The sequence below is a fragment of the Lytechinus pictus genome, chromosome 5 (assembly GCF_037042905.1).
Source record: "Lytechinus pictus isolate F3 Inbred chromosome 5, Lp3.0, whole genome shotgun sequence".
NCBI classification, from domain to species: domain Eukaryota; kingdom Metazoa; phylum Echinodermata; class Echinoidea; order Temnopleuroida; family Toxopneustidae; genus Lytechinus; species Lytechinus pictus.
Genome location: NC_087249.1, coordinates 41,645,156 through 41,665,108, shown reverse-complemented (window position 1 = coordinate 41,665,108; position 19,953 = coordinate 41,645,156). Strand labels below are relative to the sequence as shown.

General features: G+C 37.7%; 1 protein-coding gene across 1 annotated transcript in view; it reads right to left on the bottom strand.

The window, feature by feature from the left end:
- Positions 1-7,114: 7,114 nt before the first annotated feature.
- Positions 7,115-19,953, bottom strand: part of LOC129261409 (bridge-like lipid transfer protein family member 1) — an 86,275-nt gene continuing 73,436 nt past the window's right edge. Inside the window, exons 52-60 of the mRNA XM_064099510.1 lie at positions 19,145-19,495; positions 17,923-18,121; positions 17,187-17,344; positions 16,403-16,574; positions 14,841-15,109; positions 14,054-14,329; positions 12,874-13,056; positions 12,034-12,180; positions 7,115-7,536 (exon numbers count right to left, since the gene is read on the bottom strand). Coding sequence (XP_063955580.1) covers positions 7,367-7,536; positions 12,034-12,180; positions 12,874-13,056; positions 14,054-14,329; positions 14,841-15,109; positions 16,403-16,574; positions 17,187-17,344; positions 17,923-18,121; positions 19,145-19,495 — 1,925 coding nt within the window. The 3' untranslated portion in view covers positions 7,115-7,366. The remainder of the gene's footprint in view (positions 7,537-12,033; positions 12,181-12,873; positions 13,057-14,053; positions 14,330-14,840; positions 15,110-16,402; positions 16,575-17,186; positions 17,345-17,922; positions 18,122-19,144; positions 19,496-19,953) is intronic.

Here is a 19,953-nt window from a genome sequence, read left to right as displayed (position 1 = left end):
GAACATCCAAGAGGGGAATGACTGATTAGTCTTTTCTATCCATTTTCTATATATTTTTCCCCTCAGCTATTTTAGATTAGTGATATTATAGTTTCTTCCTCTACATTCCTCCCATACATGTATCTCATACAGGCTCAGCTCCAATTCTTCCTATCCACATTCAGGCGATGTAATATATATATATATATATTTTTAATATATTTTTCTCCACTCACCTCTTTTGGATTTACTACATATTTATTTTGTTTAGTTACATGTATGCTGTAGTTCCTTCATATACATTCCCCTCTCTTATACAACCTCGGCTTCTATATTTACTCTACCCTTTTAGGCAATATGCTTCTCCCTTTTCATATATACATGTCTCATTTCTTCTATATAGCATTATGGTTTTTTCCCCTCACCCCTAGAGGATTTACAATACTAGTTACACTATATATTTATATATGTGTGTATGTTGTTTTTTTTGCTTTGTCATTTATACTTATATGTCTTTTGCACACTATCAGTTGTTCCCCTTTCTTTCCCTTTTTTTCCCCACTCTTATGCACCAGTTTATTTCTTTGTATCCTGTTTGACCCACCTCTCACCAATTCTCTTGTTACTCATCATCTCTTCCTCACACCCCCTATCACTGTTTTGTTCCAGATCCTGTTTGATGTTGCCTGCCCAATTGTTTTGATCCCTCACAGCTTAGGGTCTTTTACTGGCCTTACTTACACTGACTTCCCTTTGTGTCTGCCTACACCTTTGCTTTTGTCCCCTTCTCTAACCTGATTGGTCATCGCAACTCTCTAATGCCCTTTTTGTCTCCTTGTTTCTAGTGTTGCTGTTGCATGTCTATGGTCTATATTATGTTTGTTCCACTTTATATGTTTGTCATTTTGCCTCCGACGAAGATTCTGCTAGGATCGAAATCTTAGGCCCCTTTTGACTCTCTATTTATTTTAGACATAAACATTTTCAACCCTGAGCATCCCTTTAATTATTTTGTAGCTCCTGGCATATAAGTAGCAAAATTCATATATAATATTATTTATAGCAAAGAAAAAAGTGAAAGAGAATAAATATCTAAAAGATGATTGGTAATATTCACCATAGAATAAACAAAGACATCTGGATAACCAAAAGATGAACATTGACCACACTTCATATGTCAAGAGACACAGCTGTTCTGGTTGAATGTATTGATGCCTTGATAAATATACATACAGTAGTCATATATTTAGAAGGAAGGGCATTACAAATTTGCTTGAACTCGCCCCACAAAAAGGTGGTGTTGTTATGCTTTTTCAAATTTCATTTGGTTTAAACTCTATCTAGGCCGGGGTATTTTGGGAGATTACATGGCCGGGGGGGCTCACGGGCTCCCCTTGAGAGCTCTGCCGTCGATCGCGCGATCACGCTGAAAATTGGCACACAGGTTGTCTGCGACATACTCTACAAAACTGTACATCAATTTATTTCTTGCAAATTACTATTAAGTGATTTTGCTAATTTATGCATAATTAGTATGCAAAATCATACTTTTACCTCTAACTCACTAAATAAAGCTCCAAATGTTCTTTTTTTTGGTATAAAAACTCTTTTTGGTGTTCTTAGCAAATGTGCATGAAAGAAATAGTGTTATCAGATCAATTTCTTATGTATTATTTTTTTTTTTTGCAATTTCTTATGTATTACTTTGTTTTTTTACCTTTTGTTTTTCATTGCTTTGTCGGAGACTGTGTTTTAATTAACAAACAACATAAAATAAATCCATTTTAGACAGGCAAAACTAAAAATAAACATACATTTATGATTTTTGGTTGAAAACACAATTTGCATTGACTTTGTACACAAAATCATGTTTTTAAGCAATTTTTGGTCTGACATGCACCTGCGAAAGTTGCGTAATTTCGGAACCACTTATCTGGACGTCGCAAAATTGGTTTCAAAAGATGTGCAAGACTTGAATATCTCTGCTGAAGTGAGAGATAGTGTGATAAAATTGGTGTCATTTTAAGGCTGAATATACACTCTATCAGGTCTGTAAATATGAGCGCGCGAGCACATGAATTCTCGACACTGTGATTGATTGAACGAAAGATGGCGAGGGTGGTGGATGGGGTGGGGGCGGGAGGAAGCGGTATACATAACAAGTGGAATGCCTCTGGCCGTCTCACCTGCATCACGCGATTCAATATAGCAGCAGTGCTGATTTTGAAAACTACTATAACTCGCACAAGATGTTCAGTGATACTTGGTTACTCGTATTTCCACGTTTTATGAATTAGACCAATACACTTATAGAGATATGATGGCAATTCAACAAATACCCCCAACGTGGCCAAAGTTCTTTGACCTTACATGACCTTTGACCTTGATCATGTGACCTGAAACTCGCACAGGATGTTCAGTGATACTTGATTACTATTATGTCCAAGTTTTATGAACTAGACCAACACACTTTCAAATTTATGGCTGTAATTCAACAAATACCCCAATTTGGCCAAAGTTCATTGACCCTAAATGACCTTTGACCTTGATCATGTGACCTGAAACTTGCACAGGATGTTTAGTAATACTTGATTACTATTATGTCCAAGTTTCATGAATCAGATCCATAAACTTTCAAAGTTATGATGGTAATTCAACAGATACCCCCAATTCGGCCAAAGTTCATTGACCCTAAATGACCTTTGACCTTGGTCATGTGTCGTGAAACTCATGCAGGATGTTCAGTGATACTTGATTAACCTTATGTATAAGTTTCATGAACTAGGTCCATATATTTTCTAATTTATGATGACATTTCAAAAACTTAACCTTAGGTTAAGATTTTGATGTTGATTCCCCCAACATGGTCTAAGTTCATTGACCCTAAATGACCTTTGACCTTGGTCATGTGACATGAAACTCAGGCAGGATGTTCAGTAATACTTGATTAACCTTATGGCCAAGTTTCATCAACTAGGTCCATATACTTTCTAAGTTATGCTGTCATTTCAAAAACTTAACCTCAGGTTAAGATTTGGTGTTGATGCCGCCGCCGCCGCCGCCGTCGCCGTCGGAAAAGCGGCGCCTATAGTCTCACTCTGCTATGCAGCTGAGACAAAAACTATGGGAAAGACACATTTCATATTTCAAACATGAATAACTTAAGTATACAGGGGGCTAGGGATTTAATTCTTAATTTTGGTCTCATTTTAAAGCTTGATGTGACTAGCATAATAAAACTTTTCACAATTAATTGTAGTTAACAATATTTAAGAAAACCCCCAAATTCTGTGTACAAAAATCACAACAAATTCCTCGCATATGAACTCATTATGATATGATTTTTCTGCCAAATGGAGATGTATTGTTATGAAATTGGTGTCACTTGAAAGCTGTAATAGGGTAAACATTATCAGCTTATATACATATCACTTTGTGATGTTGCGCTCGATATATAGAGTACCGAACTGATGACGTCACAAAAAAATGTTTTTTGCATTTTAGCATATTTGATACCATATTCTGGTAAAGCATGATGAAAAACACCTACTTTCAAAATTTGTTGAGAATCAGTCCATGGGGGCCTGAGATATGACCTCATGAATACATAATTAGCATGGGTGGAAATCCCAGGGGGGACAGGGGGGACGTGTCCCCCCTACTCAAAATAGTAGGGGGGACACAATATCAAATGTCCCCCCTACTATTTTTTGTTTTTATGATGGTAAGAAATACATCATTCTAAATCGAAATAAAACATGTATTTTGGGACGAGTTGGGACGAGATGACCGTACTTTTGGGATAATATCCTTTTTTTTTGCTTGTCAAATTTTCCCGCCCCTTGTCCCCATAGGCGGATCCAGGGGGCCGAGGCCCCCCCCCCTATTTAATAATAATATAAAATTTTCGCTCGCGCTTCGCGCTCGCATTGCCTGTTAGGTGATTTACATATCTTGTTCAATATGGAGCTCAAATATCAAGTTTGAAAGTCAAAATACAAAACATATTTCACTTCGGAAATCGAACTTTCATTATTTTGTGTGATTTACAAATTGATTTTTTTAAAGTGCTCTGTAAAAATGTCAGTTTTATGGTCAAAATAGTTTCATCAACATTCGCTGCTTGCGCTGCGTGCTCGCAAATTTTGATTTATCAGGTACCTATTATTTTCGTGTATTCCATAAAGTTTTCAAAATATCCCTTTTCAGGTCTGATTGTCAAGACCTATCAGCTAGTGCTGCACGCTGGCATTTTGATTGGCGAGTTATGTATGTTTCAATTATGATTATACAACAAACTACTTAAAATCGCCTTTTCATGACAGTTTATCAAAAATTTTAGCTCGCGATTTGCGCTCGCATTAATGGTTAAAAATATTTTAACTGATGCATCCTATTCATAATTACAAAAGTGAAATGTCTAGTTTTTTTGCCATAATATCATCAGATTTCGCGCCCTCATTATATAGGCATTAATAAATATGATATTAATTTAATAATTAAATTGTCCCTCTTGTTTCATCTCGCGCTTAGCAAGAGGAATAGGAAGATAGTCATCATTTTCATGACATGTTGTAAGGATGTCCCAGTCCTATGTCAATACTCAAAGTAATGATAATGAAAATGTTAGTTCTTTTTTTAAGTGCGATCCATATCCACCTTACAGTTTTCCTACAAAGTGCTTGAAATATAAAGCTGTAATTGACTCTTTTTTCAGATCGGAATATCAAAGTTTCATGATTTTCATGATTAAAGATGTATTTAGAATGCCTAAATTCTAGGTCTAAATATGAAACACGCGCGCGCATGTTTATTCAAATACTCTTTAGAAATTTTCAAAAAATTTTAGCTCGCGCTTCGCGCTCGCATTTTTTTATTGTTGAAATATGTAACGCCTTCATGGCTAAGTGCAAGCAGTCCTTAACAGGCACCTTTTCAACAGGTACCAGTTCAAAACGTATATAAAAAATTTCTGCTCGCACTTTGCGCTCGCATTATTAATACTCATCGTTTTCATGATTTACAAAACATGAATAGAGTGTCTCGTTCAGTAAAAATATTATAGGACTAAATCTCGAAATTTTCTGCTCGCGCTTCGCGCTTGCATCAATTGTTTACTTATATACCTATTCTGCTTGAGTTACAAAAATTGCTTAGAATTTCCATTCTTTAGGTGGAAATGTAAAAAAAAAATCAGCTCGCGCTTCGTGCTCGCATTATTTGATTGTTAAATGCTAACTGCACGCAGTCTTTAACAGGTACCTTTCCATCAGTTCATTTCTGCTCGCGCTTTGCATTTGTAGTAATTATTAGGTTGCATACACATTTTTTTCAGGATAACAAACATTGCCCAGAATGTTCAAATTTTAGGAAAAAATACATAAAATTTCCAAAAAATTAGCTCGCGTTTCGCGCTTGCATCATGTAAATAAGGATTATGATATTATATATGAATAAATATTTATAAGAATAAAGCTAAGAAGTGACTAATGAGGACTACCCCTTCCAAGAAACAAACACAAATCATCTTCGAGCTGCCGATTTCCCCCCTATTGGCGAAGGCTGGATCTGCCCCTGATGTGTCCCCCCTACCTTTTGGGAGAGATTTCAGCCCCTGATAATTAGCCCCATTGAAGTCAATGTATTATTGGCCTGGGGTGGTATTCTGAGATCCATTTTATCTCAGATAAAATAAAATATTTTATCTTGGTTAAAATCATTGAGATAAAATACCCTTAAAATCTCTCAGAATTTGTATTCTGAGAAGTGAGAACAATTTTATCTTCACTTTATCTCTGTAAGACACACCTACATGTATTTTTTAATCAATATCCAGTGAGAAAAGCTCTCTCATCTCACTCAACCAATGGAAATTAATTCCGCCAGGAGGTGTGGCAAAGGAGTGAGATTGCGTCAATTTATTGACTTAAAATACACTTGCACTTTACGCTTGTGCATCTTTACAGAGATTTCTTTTTTTTTAAATGACAATACTCTCATCTTTATCTATATTGCATCTTTTCAAGCATCATTTCAAAGACAATATTAGTCAAGAAAAGTCCTATGAAATAATTCCTGATTGTACAGGAATAGCGTTAAGGTGCTATTCTCAATAAATATATAATTTTTCTTCATTTTCATGTCAACATTTGGAGTAAATTCACTAGTAGAAATACTGATGAAATCAATCTTGCGGAGATAAAGTAGCCGCTACCTTCTTTTCAGTTTAATCTATTTTTTCTTCAAAGTAACATGGGCGCAAGCATATCATCTGCAGTGTAATGGTAAAATATGCGATTGGTATGTCTATGCAGACAGTGTTCTGTTGTGTATCATCTATAGATAAGCAAGATAAAATGAATGCACAAGATAAAATTGAAAATTTTATCTGAGAGATAAAATGTCATCTCAGAATATCAATCTCAATTTAAGAGATAAAATGAAATATTTTAAAGATAAAATGACCTCAGAATACCGCCCCTGGTTCCTAGCATTTAGAACCAGGCCAATAATACACTGACTTCAATGGGGCTATTGTACATGTATGTATTCATGAGGTCATATCTAAGGCCCCCATGGACCGATTCTCACCATATTTGGGCTGTGGGGGGGGGGGTTATCATGCTCCACCAAAATATGGTTTAAAAAGCGGTGAAATGCAAAATATGAAAATTGATGAAGTCACAATTCGGTACTCTATAACAAATAACACAACGGTAATTGAGGGGTGGTGGTAGTGGTACACATTACATGTGACTGTATGAGATTGCTGTATTACTAGTATTAAACATGCATAGCTTCAGTTCTGCTAGACCTTTGATTTTTGGTCTCATTTTACAGCTAAGTACAGTGTCTCCAAAAATTGTTTTAGTTACAAATTAATGATTCCCCTTAAGTTATATATCATCTGAAAGAGAATATTTTAAAGTTTTGATCATTTTAATCCTGAATGGTATGCTATCATTAAATTTGGGTGACGCAACACAAATGGGGTGAGTTCAAGACCCATGGCCACATGTACATGTAATAGAAGTTTTGTTCATTTCATATTTTCTGTATGATGATTTTAGATCTACACGATAAATGTTAATATGATAATGCAGTAATGAAGCTATCTACATAACTTTCTTTCTTTCCTTTCATGCTCTTCCCATGTTTACCATACTTTTATTTATTCACTGCTCCCCCCTCCCCATTATCCTTTCTATCCATCCTTTCCCCTGTGTCTCTCCTATTCAAACCTCAATCTTCAGAATGGATTTCACTTTTCTGCAACTGGAATCTTCTTTCTGTAAGCCTAACTGCTCACGAGTATATTATCAAAATTTCGCAAAATGGTTGCTGAAAACTCTCTTTTTCAGCTTCCTTTTCTCTGATCGCTGGACCACTACCCAAACACACCAGACAGGATCTTACCTTTCTGTTTATAATTGATATAGTTCAGGACCATGTCATGTAGGAAGAGGATCAGTTCAAAGTCCATGGAGACATTGATGTGATCCGTGAAGAGGGTCACAAAGGTCACCTGGACCTCTGGTGGTATTGAAGATGGTATCCCTGATGAAAATTAAAAACAAGAGAATAATTAACAAAGTGAGGATTTGTATCAAGATTAATAACCATGACAGATTAATTAAAAAAATGAGCCATTTTTACAGGACAAAATTAGAATCAAACATGCACTACACCAATAGTCATGATAGTGCCATTTCCTGCTTATATGAACTCCTCAATTATTTTGGAAATCTGACTTTGATTGATAATTCCTCCTTGGTTTTAGTGAACATTAATATGTGATTAATACCAATGAAGAGATCATTTAATTTCCTTTAAAATGATACCCTACATGACATGATTATGGTTCACATGGAGGTGCAGTGCCTTGAAATGTGGGACAAGGTCAAAATTCAAAAGTTGCAAAATGACACAATATTGAAAGTCACTGTTCTTTTTTCTGTGGAGATGAGTGAGTTTCTCAGCGGTTAATTTCGTTTTCATGCACCTTAACATCAACATTAACATGGAATCAAACAGACCTCTGCACAAGCAAACACATAACAAACAAACAATCAAACAAACATGCATGGGTATTTCAAACAACGACTCAAACCATCTCACAGAACCATCACTACATACCGGTACCTGTAAACCACAACAAAGCATCAAAAGTGAAGAAGTGGGGGCTTGATTTGAATGGATTTTCATCTCTATTGACACAGACAAAAGAATCATGTTCTTTATTGACCCTTCATGACTATTTCTGCTTGTTTTGCAGCTTTTCAATTCAGACCTCATCCATCTTGCTCTTTTCGTGATGGCATGATCATAACAAGCATGCATCATTTTGAAGATGATTAAATGATCTTTTGAATGATATCAATTATGCATTGTGTAGAACTGGGAGTTGGGAGAAATTAATGGCCAAACTCAGATTTCCAAACTGATTTTGAGGGGTTTATTAATCCTATACAAAACTAATGAGGCATGTTGTGTTCTTTTTTTCTATGATGGACATTTACCCTTCTTAAAATAAATTACAATAGTTCAGGGAGAAGTCAAGAGCAAGTCTGCAAGTCTTTACCCTATCTAATCTCCTGTTCTTTAGCCTTAACCATTAAACTGCCGGAAGGGGGGGGGGGGTTGATTCAACCCCCCTTGACATTTGCGACCATTGCTCTGCACAAAATTGTTTGACTGCGCCACTCACTGACCTTTTACATTGAAGTCTTCCGCATCTTTTTAAACTTAATTTATGATGCGCAGATATGTGGTTGAAAATCAAACAACATTCCGTAAGTGCATGTCAGACCCAAAATTACTCCAAAATGTGATTTTGTGTACAAGGATAAGATTTTATTTTCATCAGCTGAAATTAATTGATTTTTGCATCATCATGCTTCAAACAGGTTCTGTTGTAAATCTGGCAAAAAAACTAAGAAAAAAAAGTCGAAAAAGAAAGAAATATATATGAAATTCATAAAACAACAAGTGGAACGCCTCTGGCAGTCTCGCCTGCATTACGCGATTAAATATACATGTGTAGCAGCAGTGCTGACTTTGAAAACAGCTATATCTATATAGAATAATTATTCACAAAATACTATGTCCATTGACCCAACATGACCTTGACCATGATCATGTGACCTAAGACATGTGCAAAACATACTTGATTACCCTTATGTCTATGTTTCATGAACTACATGTGTAAATCCATAAACTTTCTAAGTTATGATGCCAATTCAACCAATACCCCCAAACACGGACAAAGTTCATTGACCTTAAATGACCTTTGATCTTGGTCATGTGACCTGAAAGGCACAGAGGATATTCAAGGATACATGGTAACTCTTATGTCAAAGTTTCATGAACTAGATCCATAGACTTTTAAAGTTATGACAATTCCACAAATACCCCCATTATCAAAGTTCGTTGACCCTAAATGACCTTTGACCTTGATCATGTGACCTGAAACTTGTACAGGATGTTGAGGGATACTTAATTAATCTCATGTCTAAGTTTCATGAACTAGGGCCATAAATTTTCAAAGTTATGATGACAATTCCACAAATACCCCAAAAATGGTCAAAGTTTGTGACCCTGTGACCTTTGACCTCGGTGATGTGACGTGAAACTCGGGCAAGATGTTCAGTGATACACTATTACCCTTATGTCTAAGTTTCATGAACTAGGTCCATATACTTTCCAAGTTATGACAACATTTCAAAAACTTAACCTTGGTTAAGATTTCAATATTGATTCCCCCAACATGGTCAAAGTTTGTTGACCCTAAGTGACCTTTGACCTTAGTCATGTGACCTGAAACTCACGTAGGATGTTCAGTAATACTTGATTAAACTTATGTCCAAGTTTCATGAGCTAGGTCCATATACTTTCTAAGTTATGATGACATTTCAAAAACTTAACCTTGGTTAAGATTTCAATGTTGAAGACGTCGCCGCCGTGCCGCCGCCGTCGGAAAAGCGCCGCCTAGTCTCGCTCTGCTATGCAGGCGAGACAATAACATGAATAAGAAATTAATGTTTAAACCAGGATTTTTTTACATTTGTAATGATTGTTATTAGTATTAAGAGCATTAATACCCAAAATTAGCATTCTTGGAGCTTTTTAGTGAATTACAGCAAAAAGTATGATTTATGCATAAATAAGCATAATTTAATTCCTATAAACAAATTTCCAATTAGCTTGGAAAAATTAACCACACAGCCTTGTAGATTACATCCCACACTATTATCATGCCAATTTTCACGGTAGCCGAGATCTCAAGGGGGGCTGATTTAACCCCCCCCCCCGCCATATATCACCCAAAAAAGCCCAGTCTGGTTAGATTAATCTTAATCTCCCTTTGCCTCAATATTAATCTATATCTCTTTGCCTCAGCCTTCTCTTTTGCCTTAATAACAATCTGACTCCAATTTTGCCTCATCTTAATCTTCAACCATCTTTTCTTCCTATACGTCTCTTTAATCTCATCCACCTCTCTCCTACGGCTTATTTTCAATTACATGTAGTAATGCTAATTCGTCCAATTACCAATTCGTCTACTATTATTCGGTCTACCAACAGTTCGTCCACTATCCGCATGGTCTAATTGCCATTTCAATGATTTCATCTAATAACCAGTTGGTCCAAAAGTTATTTAGTCCATATACCATTTGGTCTAGTTGGAATAAGTAATAATTGGGCAAAATGAAAGAAAATTAAATGGATATTAGTCCAAATGGTTATGAGATGAAATGGTCATAAACGTACAGGTGATTATAAATGTTTATAAATGTTTACAAATGTTTATAAAGTCTTCTAAAAGACATTTTTGCTGAGGTAAGAATCACAGCAATGACCTTTCAGTTCATACTTCATGGACCTTTGCTTTTAGCCACATCATATCTTCAATAATTCAATCATGTAAAGAATTTTTTTTCAAAAGGTCAGGGTTTCAATCATTCAGTTGTTTACTTAAGTTTTTTGCATTTACAATATAGGTTAATCACTTTCTAGAAAAGGAGGGATATTCATTCTTCATCTTGCAAGACTTGCTGCGAGGTCTGTCCATCAAGGGATTAAGTGTTTATGCTTGCCTTTGGCAAACTTAAGATTACAAGGCCTTCTTTCAAATCACCCATATTTTCTGAAAATATAAAGAGAATTGAATTCAAATTGAAATTGAAATCTCATGCATCGGCCGAATTGTAAATAGGTAATGGACAAAGCAGTACAGGAGAGTGATTTGAGTTGCATGACATGTGTGAGCATGTGTGAGAGAGGGAGTGATTAAAGGATGCAAGGAGGCGGAATATTTGAATACAATGAGAAGTAAACGCCAAAATGGAGAGTAGATACATGATGTCTTACTAAATTCTAGAAGACTTCAGTTGTTTGGATGTAAAATTTGGAAGTGAAAGAGACTACATGGATCACAGATGTTTCTACATGTATATCAGGCCACTGAGGCCAGCGCAATATTAAATACTCATCACATTTCACTTACAGTCATAATAGTGATCATCATCAAAACTACATGTAATATCATCATAATCATCATCATCATCAGCATCATCATCATAATAATAATAATAATAAGCATTTACATGTATATAGCGCCATCTATCTAGAAATATTCTATTCCAAGGCGCGTTGTTACTATTATTACCCTCGAGCTGCCTTTCAGTGCTCATGCATTCAAGGAATTAATCCTGCCGGGTACCCATTCACCTCACCTGGGTTGAGTGCAGCACAATGTGGATAAATTTCTTGCTGAAGGAAATTACACCGTCATCATCATCATCACGATTATCATCATCATCCATCATCATCATCACCATCACAATCACCATCATCATCATCATCATCATCATCATCACCATCATTATCATCATCATCATCATCATCATCATCACCAACATCACCATCACCATCATCATCATCATCATCGTCATCATCATCATCATCATCATCATAATCATCATCACCATCACCATCACCATCACCATCACCATCATCAATTTAGCTACATGTATCAATGCATTTTGCACTCACCAGGCCTTTGATTCTTAAGTTTCTGGAGTTGCTTGGATTTCATCTCCAGTTGAAGTTTGGGAAGGGCGAAGATAGGATCTGCTTCATGTCTCAGTGTACCTCTTCTCTGACTAGGCAGGTCTCCATACTGGAAGTACTGCTCAAATTCTGTTATAAAACAAAAACAGAAGATATTTTAAATGCAAATACATCACAATTGATACACACGATAAATAATTATCACGACACAATATACAACCAGCACAATCTTCATCGTTTCCATCATCATTGGTAGCAACAGTATTTTTCATAATTATCACATCAATATCAAAATCATTACCTCCAACTGTTCATCATAATCATTATTACATTCATTGACATGACTAGTTACAACTATCATCATTATTATCATGAATAAACTGCCAAGGTCACAATGATCATTTCCTTTATGGTCATAATTTCCCCAAGATCATCAACATCATGTTCAACATCATAATCACCACCATCCTCATAATCATCCACATCATCTTAATCAGCTTTATAATAATTATAATTATGAACACTACCATCATCTTCTTCCTCTTCTACTCTCCCTTGCCCTCTCCTCTTCCCCCTCTCCTCCTCCTTTTCCCCTTCCTCTTCCTTCCCCACCCCCTCTTCTTCTTCCTCCCCTCGCCCCCTTCTCCTCCCCACCTTCTCCTCACCCCTCCCCCTCCTCCTTCTCCTTCTCCTCCCCCTCGTTCTCTGCCTCCCCCTCCTCCTCCTCTTTCCAACTCCTTCTCCTCCTCCTCTCCTCCCCCTCCTCCTCCTCTCCCCAATCCCCACTCTCATCATCTGAAAGGTATTAGTATGCATGCTTACCTTCTGGAGTACTGATAGAGCTGACATACTGGAATGCCTCTAGCATGGAACCAGTGAACGGGAAATGGCTCTTGTCATTCTTGGACACCCTGAGTATGGTAGCCAGCCAGCCCTGTTCTCTCTGGGTTTGGTTGTGACCGAGGCTGAATAGAAGGTCCTGTAAGACCAACGTGTCTTCCCCACCTGCATGACAAAGACAAATCAAAAGAGATTACTCAAAGGCCATTCCAAATCTTAATACTCTAACTGTATCAAATAAGTGGCAGGTCCAGCTGGGGGTGCCATGGATGTGTACCCCTCTATATTTGAACAATAATCAACAACACTTAGGTATTTTGTTAATGTTCTGTACCTTGTTTACTCATAAGTATGTCTATTCATTGTTTATTTATTTATTTATTTTTCTATTTATTCACAATTCAAATGTATTTTCACTTTAGAATACATTAAACCCAACAGACCAATAAAAAAGTGAATATATTCATTTATCTAATGCAGCATCAATAAATGGCAAGGAAATGTTTAAAACATTGCATTTCAACAATCAAAATGAAATAGAGATTGGGTTACAGAAATATGATTGAACACCCTAACAATGTGTTATGTATTCCAAAATTGAAAAATTACCACATTATTCATATCAAGAAACCAAGCCCTATGCAGTAAACCACATTACATTTAAAGCGACCTTCCATTGATAAATCATGGGGAAATCAAGGCTAATCTCAGAACAGAGAAGGGATTCAAGTCTTTCACTGTGCTGCATGCCTGGGGGTGTTACATGTATGTAATAGACGCCAGCATGTCTGGGAGGTCTAATATAGGAGAGCAATAGTTAGTAGACTAACCAACCAGAAGTTAAACTGCGTGTTTTCACTTTGAAACATGTAACTTCACAGAGGTTATTTATTTTGGTTTAGCAAGAGACCTGCTAAGTGTCAAGGAATTGGGATTGCTGAAAACTAGAACTGCGACGACCCTAAGTAAATAACGATCACAAGTTCGGTCAATATTGTGCTGTCCGAACTTTTAATGCATTAGTCCGACGGGCTCTCATGACGGACGGATTATATTATGCAAGTCAACTGGCCTTTTGCAAATTTCGTATTGATTCAATTTCCCCATGATTTGTCAATGGCAGGCCGCTTTAATACAGAGATATTAATGAATTGTCACTTACAGTGTTCTGAGGAAGGCACCTGAAGAGCTTCCGTCTCAAACTCCACCTTGGGTTCCCGCATGGTGAAGAGCGCCCAGGAGTTGGAGCGGAAGTTGAGCCCGTGGAAGCAAGCCAGGAGGGCCTGCCGTCCCTGGAGGGTGACCTGTCCCCCGAGACGCATGCCCTCAGGGCGCGGCTGGTTCTTGTGGGCCTTGTGGAAGGTCTGGATGAGGAAGTCAAAGACACTCTGCCAGTGCTGGTGTTCCTTTGGTTCCTCTGCAGCATCGGTCTTCGAACCTTTTGATGTGATGATCAAAAAAGAGTTTAGTTTGAGGTCCCATATCACAGAGGCTTGTGTTCAATTTCAAATTTGATAAAAATTGGAAATGATTTTAGTTGGTTACTTGTCAGCCATCTGAACAGATTTTGCAAGCAAAAATGATCTTAATTAGCTAATTCAAGTTCCACAACTAATTGCCATTTTGGGTTACGGAACCCAGGGGAGCGTTTCATCAAACAAGTCCCATTTTATTCGACAGCTGATAGGGTGTTAGTGCTTCTAAGCCAATCAAAATCAAGTGAAGTTGTCAGACCCTGCAACTTGTCAGACAAGATTGTTGATTAAACACTCACCAGGCTGTGATTTCGAAAAGTGGAACAGACTTTGGATCCAATAAAAATCAAAGCCACATTTCATGCAGATCAAGAAAGCATGTCAAAGAGACATTTTGTTTGAAAAAAGTAGATGAATTTAATACCGCCCCCCGAAAAATCAAGATTTCTGATTTAAAAACTCATCCAATCTCACCTTTATAACCGCCTCCGTCGATCTCATCTATCGGCGCTGTACTGATGGAAGCCTTGCGAGCTGCAGCGAGGTGACTCGCTGCCGTGGCGATGGGATCCCAGGATGACAGCATCCTCCTGCTGGAGGCGAACTGTTGGGTGAAGAACTCCTCCAGACGGACTGCGATCCGGAGCATGTCGGGGGTTGTGGAGCGGCAGATCATCAGCTGCAGGATGTCCCAGGTGATGACGGAGTTGGCGTGGACACTCTCCACGGTGTGGTACTTGACTCTATGTAAAGGAGGGGAGGTGACAAGAGAGATATATATTAAGACCCGTATTCTGAAGTCGGGTTTAAATTAAACCCTGGTTTAAAGTTGTGGTTTAAGTATGGAGAGCCAATTGGGGCTCAAATCCCTAACAGTAAACAATCAATAATTAACTCATATGACACCAAATTGTTCGTAATTGTCTGGGAATGATAACTGAAGTATTTTCTTCATTATGAAAGCAAAAGGAAACAAAATATTAAACATAAGAAATATAAAATATAAACTTAATTTTTGATTTCTTGGCTTCCTATAATTTTAGTACATAGTTAGACCGTGGTCTAAGTTAAACCTGACTTCAGAATACGGGCCTAAATGTTCCTTGTGGACGGAGGTCTGTATGATGTATGGGCAATAACCTCAATGACTTAAGTCCTAGTTGTACATGTTTCTTTCCCAGGTGGGCGTTTCATGAAGCTGTAAGCTTGTTAAGCGACTTTACAAATGAATGGTGATCCTTTCTTACGAACACCAATGAGGATCTGTTGTGTATTATTTACCACAAGAAAGGATCACCAGTCGTCCCTAAAGTTGCTTGTAACTTACAAACAGCTTTATGAAACATTCATCTGGGATGTACTGATTGGGTATTCCATAGTCCAGCCATTAACTCTTTTTTTATGAAAGAAATATCACAGCTTTTTCAGAAATATTGGCATAATGTCATTAGGCGAATCGGCATGTTATTCATGATTGAATGAACTACAAAAACTTTGAATCCTATCTAACTTTTAACAAAATCTATCACATCTTGGGAGTACTTTATGAAGCATTATATGTGTGATCTTTATTGGTCACTGTGATAAGCTACTGAAATACTTGCACATGACTGGCTGAATGCAATCTTGTCAGTTTAAAAAACTTAATGACACTACCATTTATTTTGTAACACTATTTTCTAGCATAATTCTAACAGATTCTAGCAGGTGTAATATTCCAGGGGCCCATTTCATAAAGCTGTTCATAAGTTAAGAGCGACTTTAAGAACGACTGGTGATCCTTTCTTGTGGTAAATGATGTTCACCATTATATGTTGGTGATTATTTAGCGCACAAGAAAGGATCACCAGTCGTTCTTAAAGTTGCTCTTAACTTACGAACAGCTTCATGAAACACCCACCAGGGAGCTTGGCTGCATGTACATCTCATTACAACATTATAATCAACATGTAACTATCAGAGTGGTATAAGATATGAAAAAAACCCGGACAAATATCAGTTACAATTCATTACAAAACCAAACTTCTTTGGCTTACTTTGGATCAGAATTGGCCCTGAATTTCCATTCATCCTCGCACGCGATCTCCATCAGTGTAAGCCTAGCCAAGAGACTGCTGGATCCCATGTAGTCGATCCTGGACTCCAGGCTCTCCAGCTGGAGCTGTAGATCGTGGTGAGGCTCCTTGCCAGGGATCTTGACTTGACTACCTGGATCACAACAATGATATGATAATGGTGATAATTTCATATTTCCCATTTTTCTTCTTCACCTCTTCTCTCTCTCCTTTTTCATCAAAAGAACTGAAGTGAAACGAATATCTTCATCCATTTTTGTTAAAGTGCTGAACATCAGTCCTATTTGTTTGTATCATTTTTTTTTAAAGGGAAAACACAAGTTCTCCTTCCCTCCTTGTCCCCCACCCTTTCTCTTCCTTCCCTTTTTATGTCCCCTTCTTCACTTCCATACACATCCCTCCTTTAAAATATGCAAATGGGATGAGGGGGAGGAAGGGGGGGTTGACTCTATGGGGGCTATTATCCGTACTCATGTTCCATGAAACTTCATTCTGTACTATATTAATCCAATAGCTCTTTACATTACTTTAACTCTTGCACTTACTTACTAGGGCTTTTTCACATTTATTTTCATTCATTTATCAAGTACTTTTTTTGGAAAGAGGGGGGGGGGGGGTGGGATTGCACTTACATGTATTAACATGTATTGCCCCATGACTGAAAATCTTCATCATTTAACCCGCAAGCAGCAACTTGATAATTCAGAACCCATAATTCTCCAACAAACTGAGACTTGTAACTTACTGGTACAACTGAGTTTGGAGACCTCAAGAAGTCCACCGATCACCCCTCCTTTAGCCTCAAGACTGGATTTCTTCAGACCGGTGGTGATCTTGAAGACCCGATGACCAGTACTGTCGATGGTCAAGTGGGTTTGACATCGGAGATCTTCAGTTGACCACCTGAGTCGGTCAATAAAAGTAGACAAAATACAGGGAGGGAAATTGAAAATAATAATATAGGATTTGTATAGCGCACATATCCACCTTGCTACATGTAGGTGCTCAAGGCGCTTTTATATTACCCCGGCTAAACTAGTCTACCGATTCTGTTGCGCACAGCTTTTTGAGGAATTACTTCCTGCCGGTACCCATTTACCTCACTTGGGTCGAGTGCAGCACAGTGTGGATAATTTCTTGCAGAAGGAAAACACGCCATGGCTAGGATTCAAACCCATGACCCTCTGTTTGGAAGGAGAGAGTCAGAACCACTAGACCACGATGCACCTACATAAAATACATCTTTAATCAACTCTAACCAAGCAAACCAACCAACAAAAGTGTACTTGAGAGGAAAATATGTAGATCAAACCTGTTTTCAGTATTGAGTGTCAGTAATACCACAGAGCATGCTTTTCCAGATTTTTTACTATCTATAATGTTTCATTATATGTTTTTTGCAGGAATTTGCAATTTAGAAAAAAGAAAATTGAGGACTTCAGTCCGAGCTAAGCCAAATGAAAGACCACTTCTGGACTTACAATGTGCTTCCCATGACATTGCTCATGTTCATGTGAGTGTCGACCTTGGTGAAGTTGATAGCCAGGAGAAGAACAGTCTTCCAGGAAGGTCCAGAGACCACGGATCCTGAACTGCTACAGGTCGCCTGGGAATGGCTGTGTTCCGATCCGGACGGCTCCGATGATTGGCTGGTGGTCTCCTCTTTGGATAATCTCTTTTCTAGAAGGATTCACAGAAATAAAGAATTGTGTTTTTTAACTGATCTTTGTATAGATTCTTTATAGAAAGATGATCTCAGTCTGAGGAATGCTTCTCTTTCTGTTTGTTCACACTGTGCAACTAGCACATCAATGATGTAGAGCTCATCCGGCATCTCGCAAAGAGATTTAATACAATTTTTAATTTCAGCCCAGTTGACACTGTAGTGAATTATATTGGTAACAAAATTTGAGGAAACAGAATTGAAATTGATGAATAAATGACAGAGAAGAAGCAATTTTTGTGATTTATGAATAAATATTGCATAAATAAGCATAAATAATTTTCTACTTGAAATTTCAAAATTCTGTATAGAAGTTTGGTGAACCTCATGAAACTCTACCAGAGGAAAGAAAAAAAATCAAAATCGGTCAACAAATAAAGAAGCATTTTATGTGAATTTTGAAAAATATGCATAAAATAATTTTGCATAAATTGGCATTAGACGGACGCCACGCCACGGCATAAGCTCATCTGGCCCTCCAGGCCGGATGAGCTAAAAATGTAATATGCACGGCAAGAGTGGATGTGTGGTCTCCTCTTACTTGGATAGTCTCTTTTAAGGGTTTGTGAGGAGAAAGAATTGCTTTTCTTCATCCCTCTACTGATTCTGTATAGAATGATGTCAGTTTAAGAAATACTTTTCTTTCTGTTCACACTGTTCAAAACTAGAGTGGATAGGTGGTCTCTCTTTGGATAATCTCTTTTATTAGAAGGGTTTGGGAGAAGAAAGGATTGCTGTTCTTCATTCCTCTATTGATTCTGTACAGAAAAGTATCTCTGTCCAAGGTGTACTTTCCTTTCTATTTTCACACTCTACAAAAAATGTATCGTGTATACCATGAGCCATCTATTGTGTAAAAAATGCACCCGAACAATTTCTCCAAAAAAAGTTATCAAGGCTGACCTGTATAATGAAATCATGTTAGGGAATACTAAAGCAATCATATATGCTATTAAGGTAGTATTTCAACAATCTCTTACCTGTAACCATTCTCCTGAGATCAGGGCTACTCCTAGGGGGCGGTGTCCCACCCATCAGCGGGGTACCCGACTGAGACAGCGTGGGGGAGGAGGGGCTCGGCAGCTGAGAATAGATACTGAAGAGGCTCGGGGACGGAGGGTTATAGGGGAACTTCTCTCTACTCCCTTTGGAGCCTGGTGAGGTAGGAGAGGGAGAGGGGTCATCGGTGGCCGTCACAGAGGGTGCGGTGGAAGAAGGGGTGCCGGTCATGCTGCTGGCGGTAGAGGTTGGGGTGCGTTTCCGTTGGTAGCGACGGGGAGGAAGGTCAGTGAAGCTGTCTTCGGAGTCGGTTGATGTATCGCTGGACAGAACTGGAAGAAACAGCATATAACAGTGCTGTTACTGGTTGGCCCACGTGTAAATTTCTTTCATATTATACATTCATTTCATTCATAAGTAAAAATGCAAAAAAGTCAAAACTTTCTTATCAAAATGTAGGGATGATTCTTCTCTCAAAAATAAGAAACAAAAATCATTGCTCGTTGGTGTAAAGAGGAAAACTATTTTACAAAATTTTTACAATTCACAGAGCAACTACAGTAACTGTTCAAAATTAGTCGATTTTCAAAGCTTCAATTCAATCCCAAAAGAAATTTCAGCTATTACAGACAAGACTCATGACCTACTGTGGGTTATGAATTGGGTGACCACCTCAATTTTGAGGTGGGAACAATTAGGTGCAATGACAATGGTTGATTTGAAGTTGGGTGTTGACCTTTTGGTGTTGATGTTGGTCTGATCTTTACATTTGAACAGCATCAAAATAAAA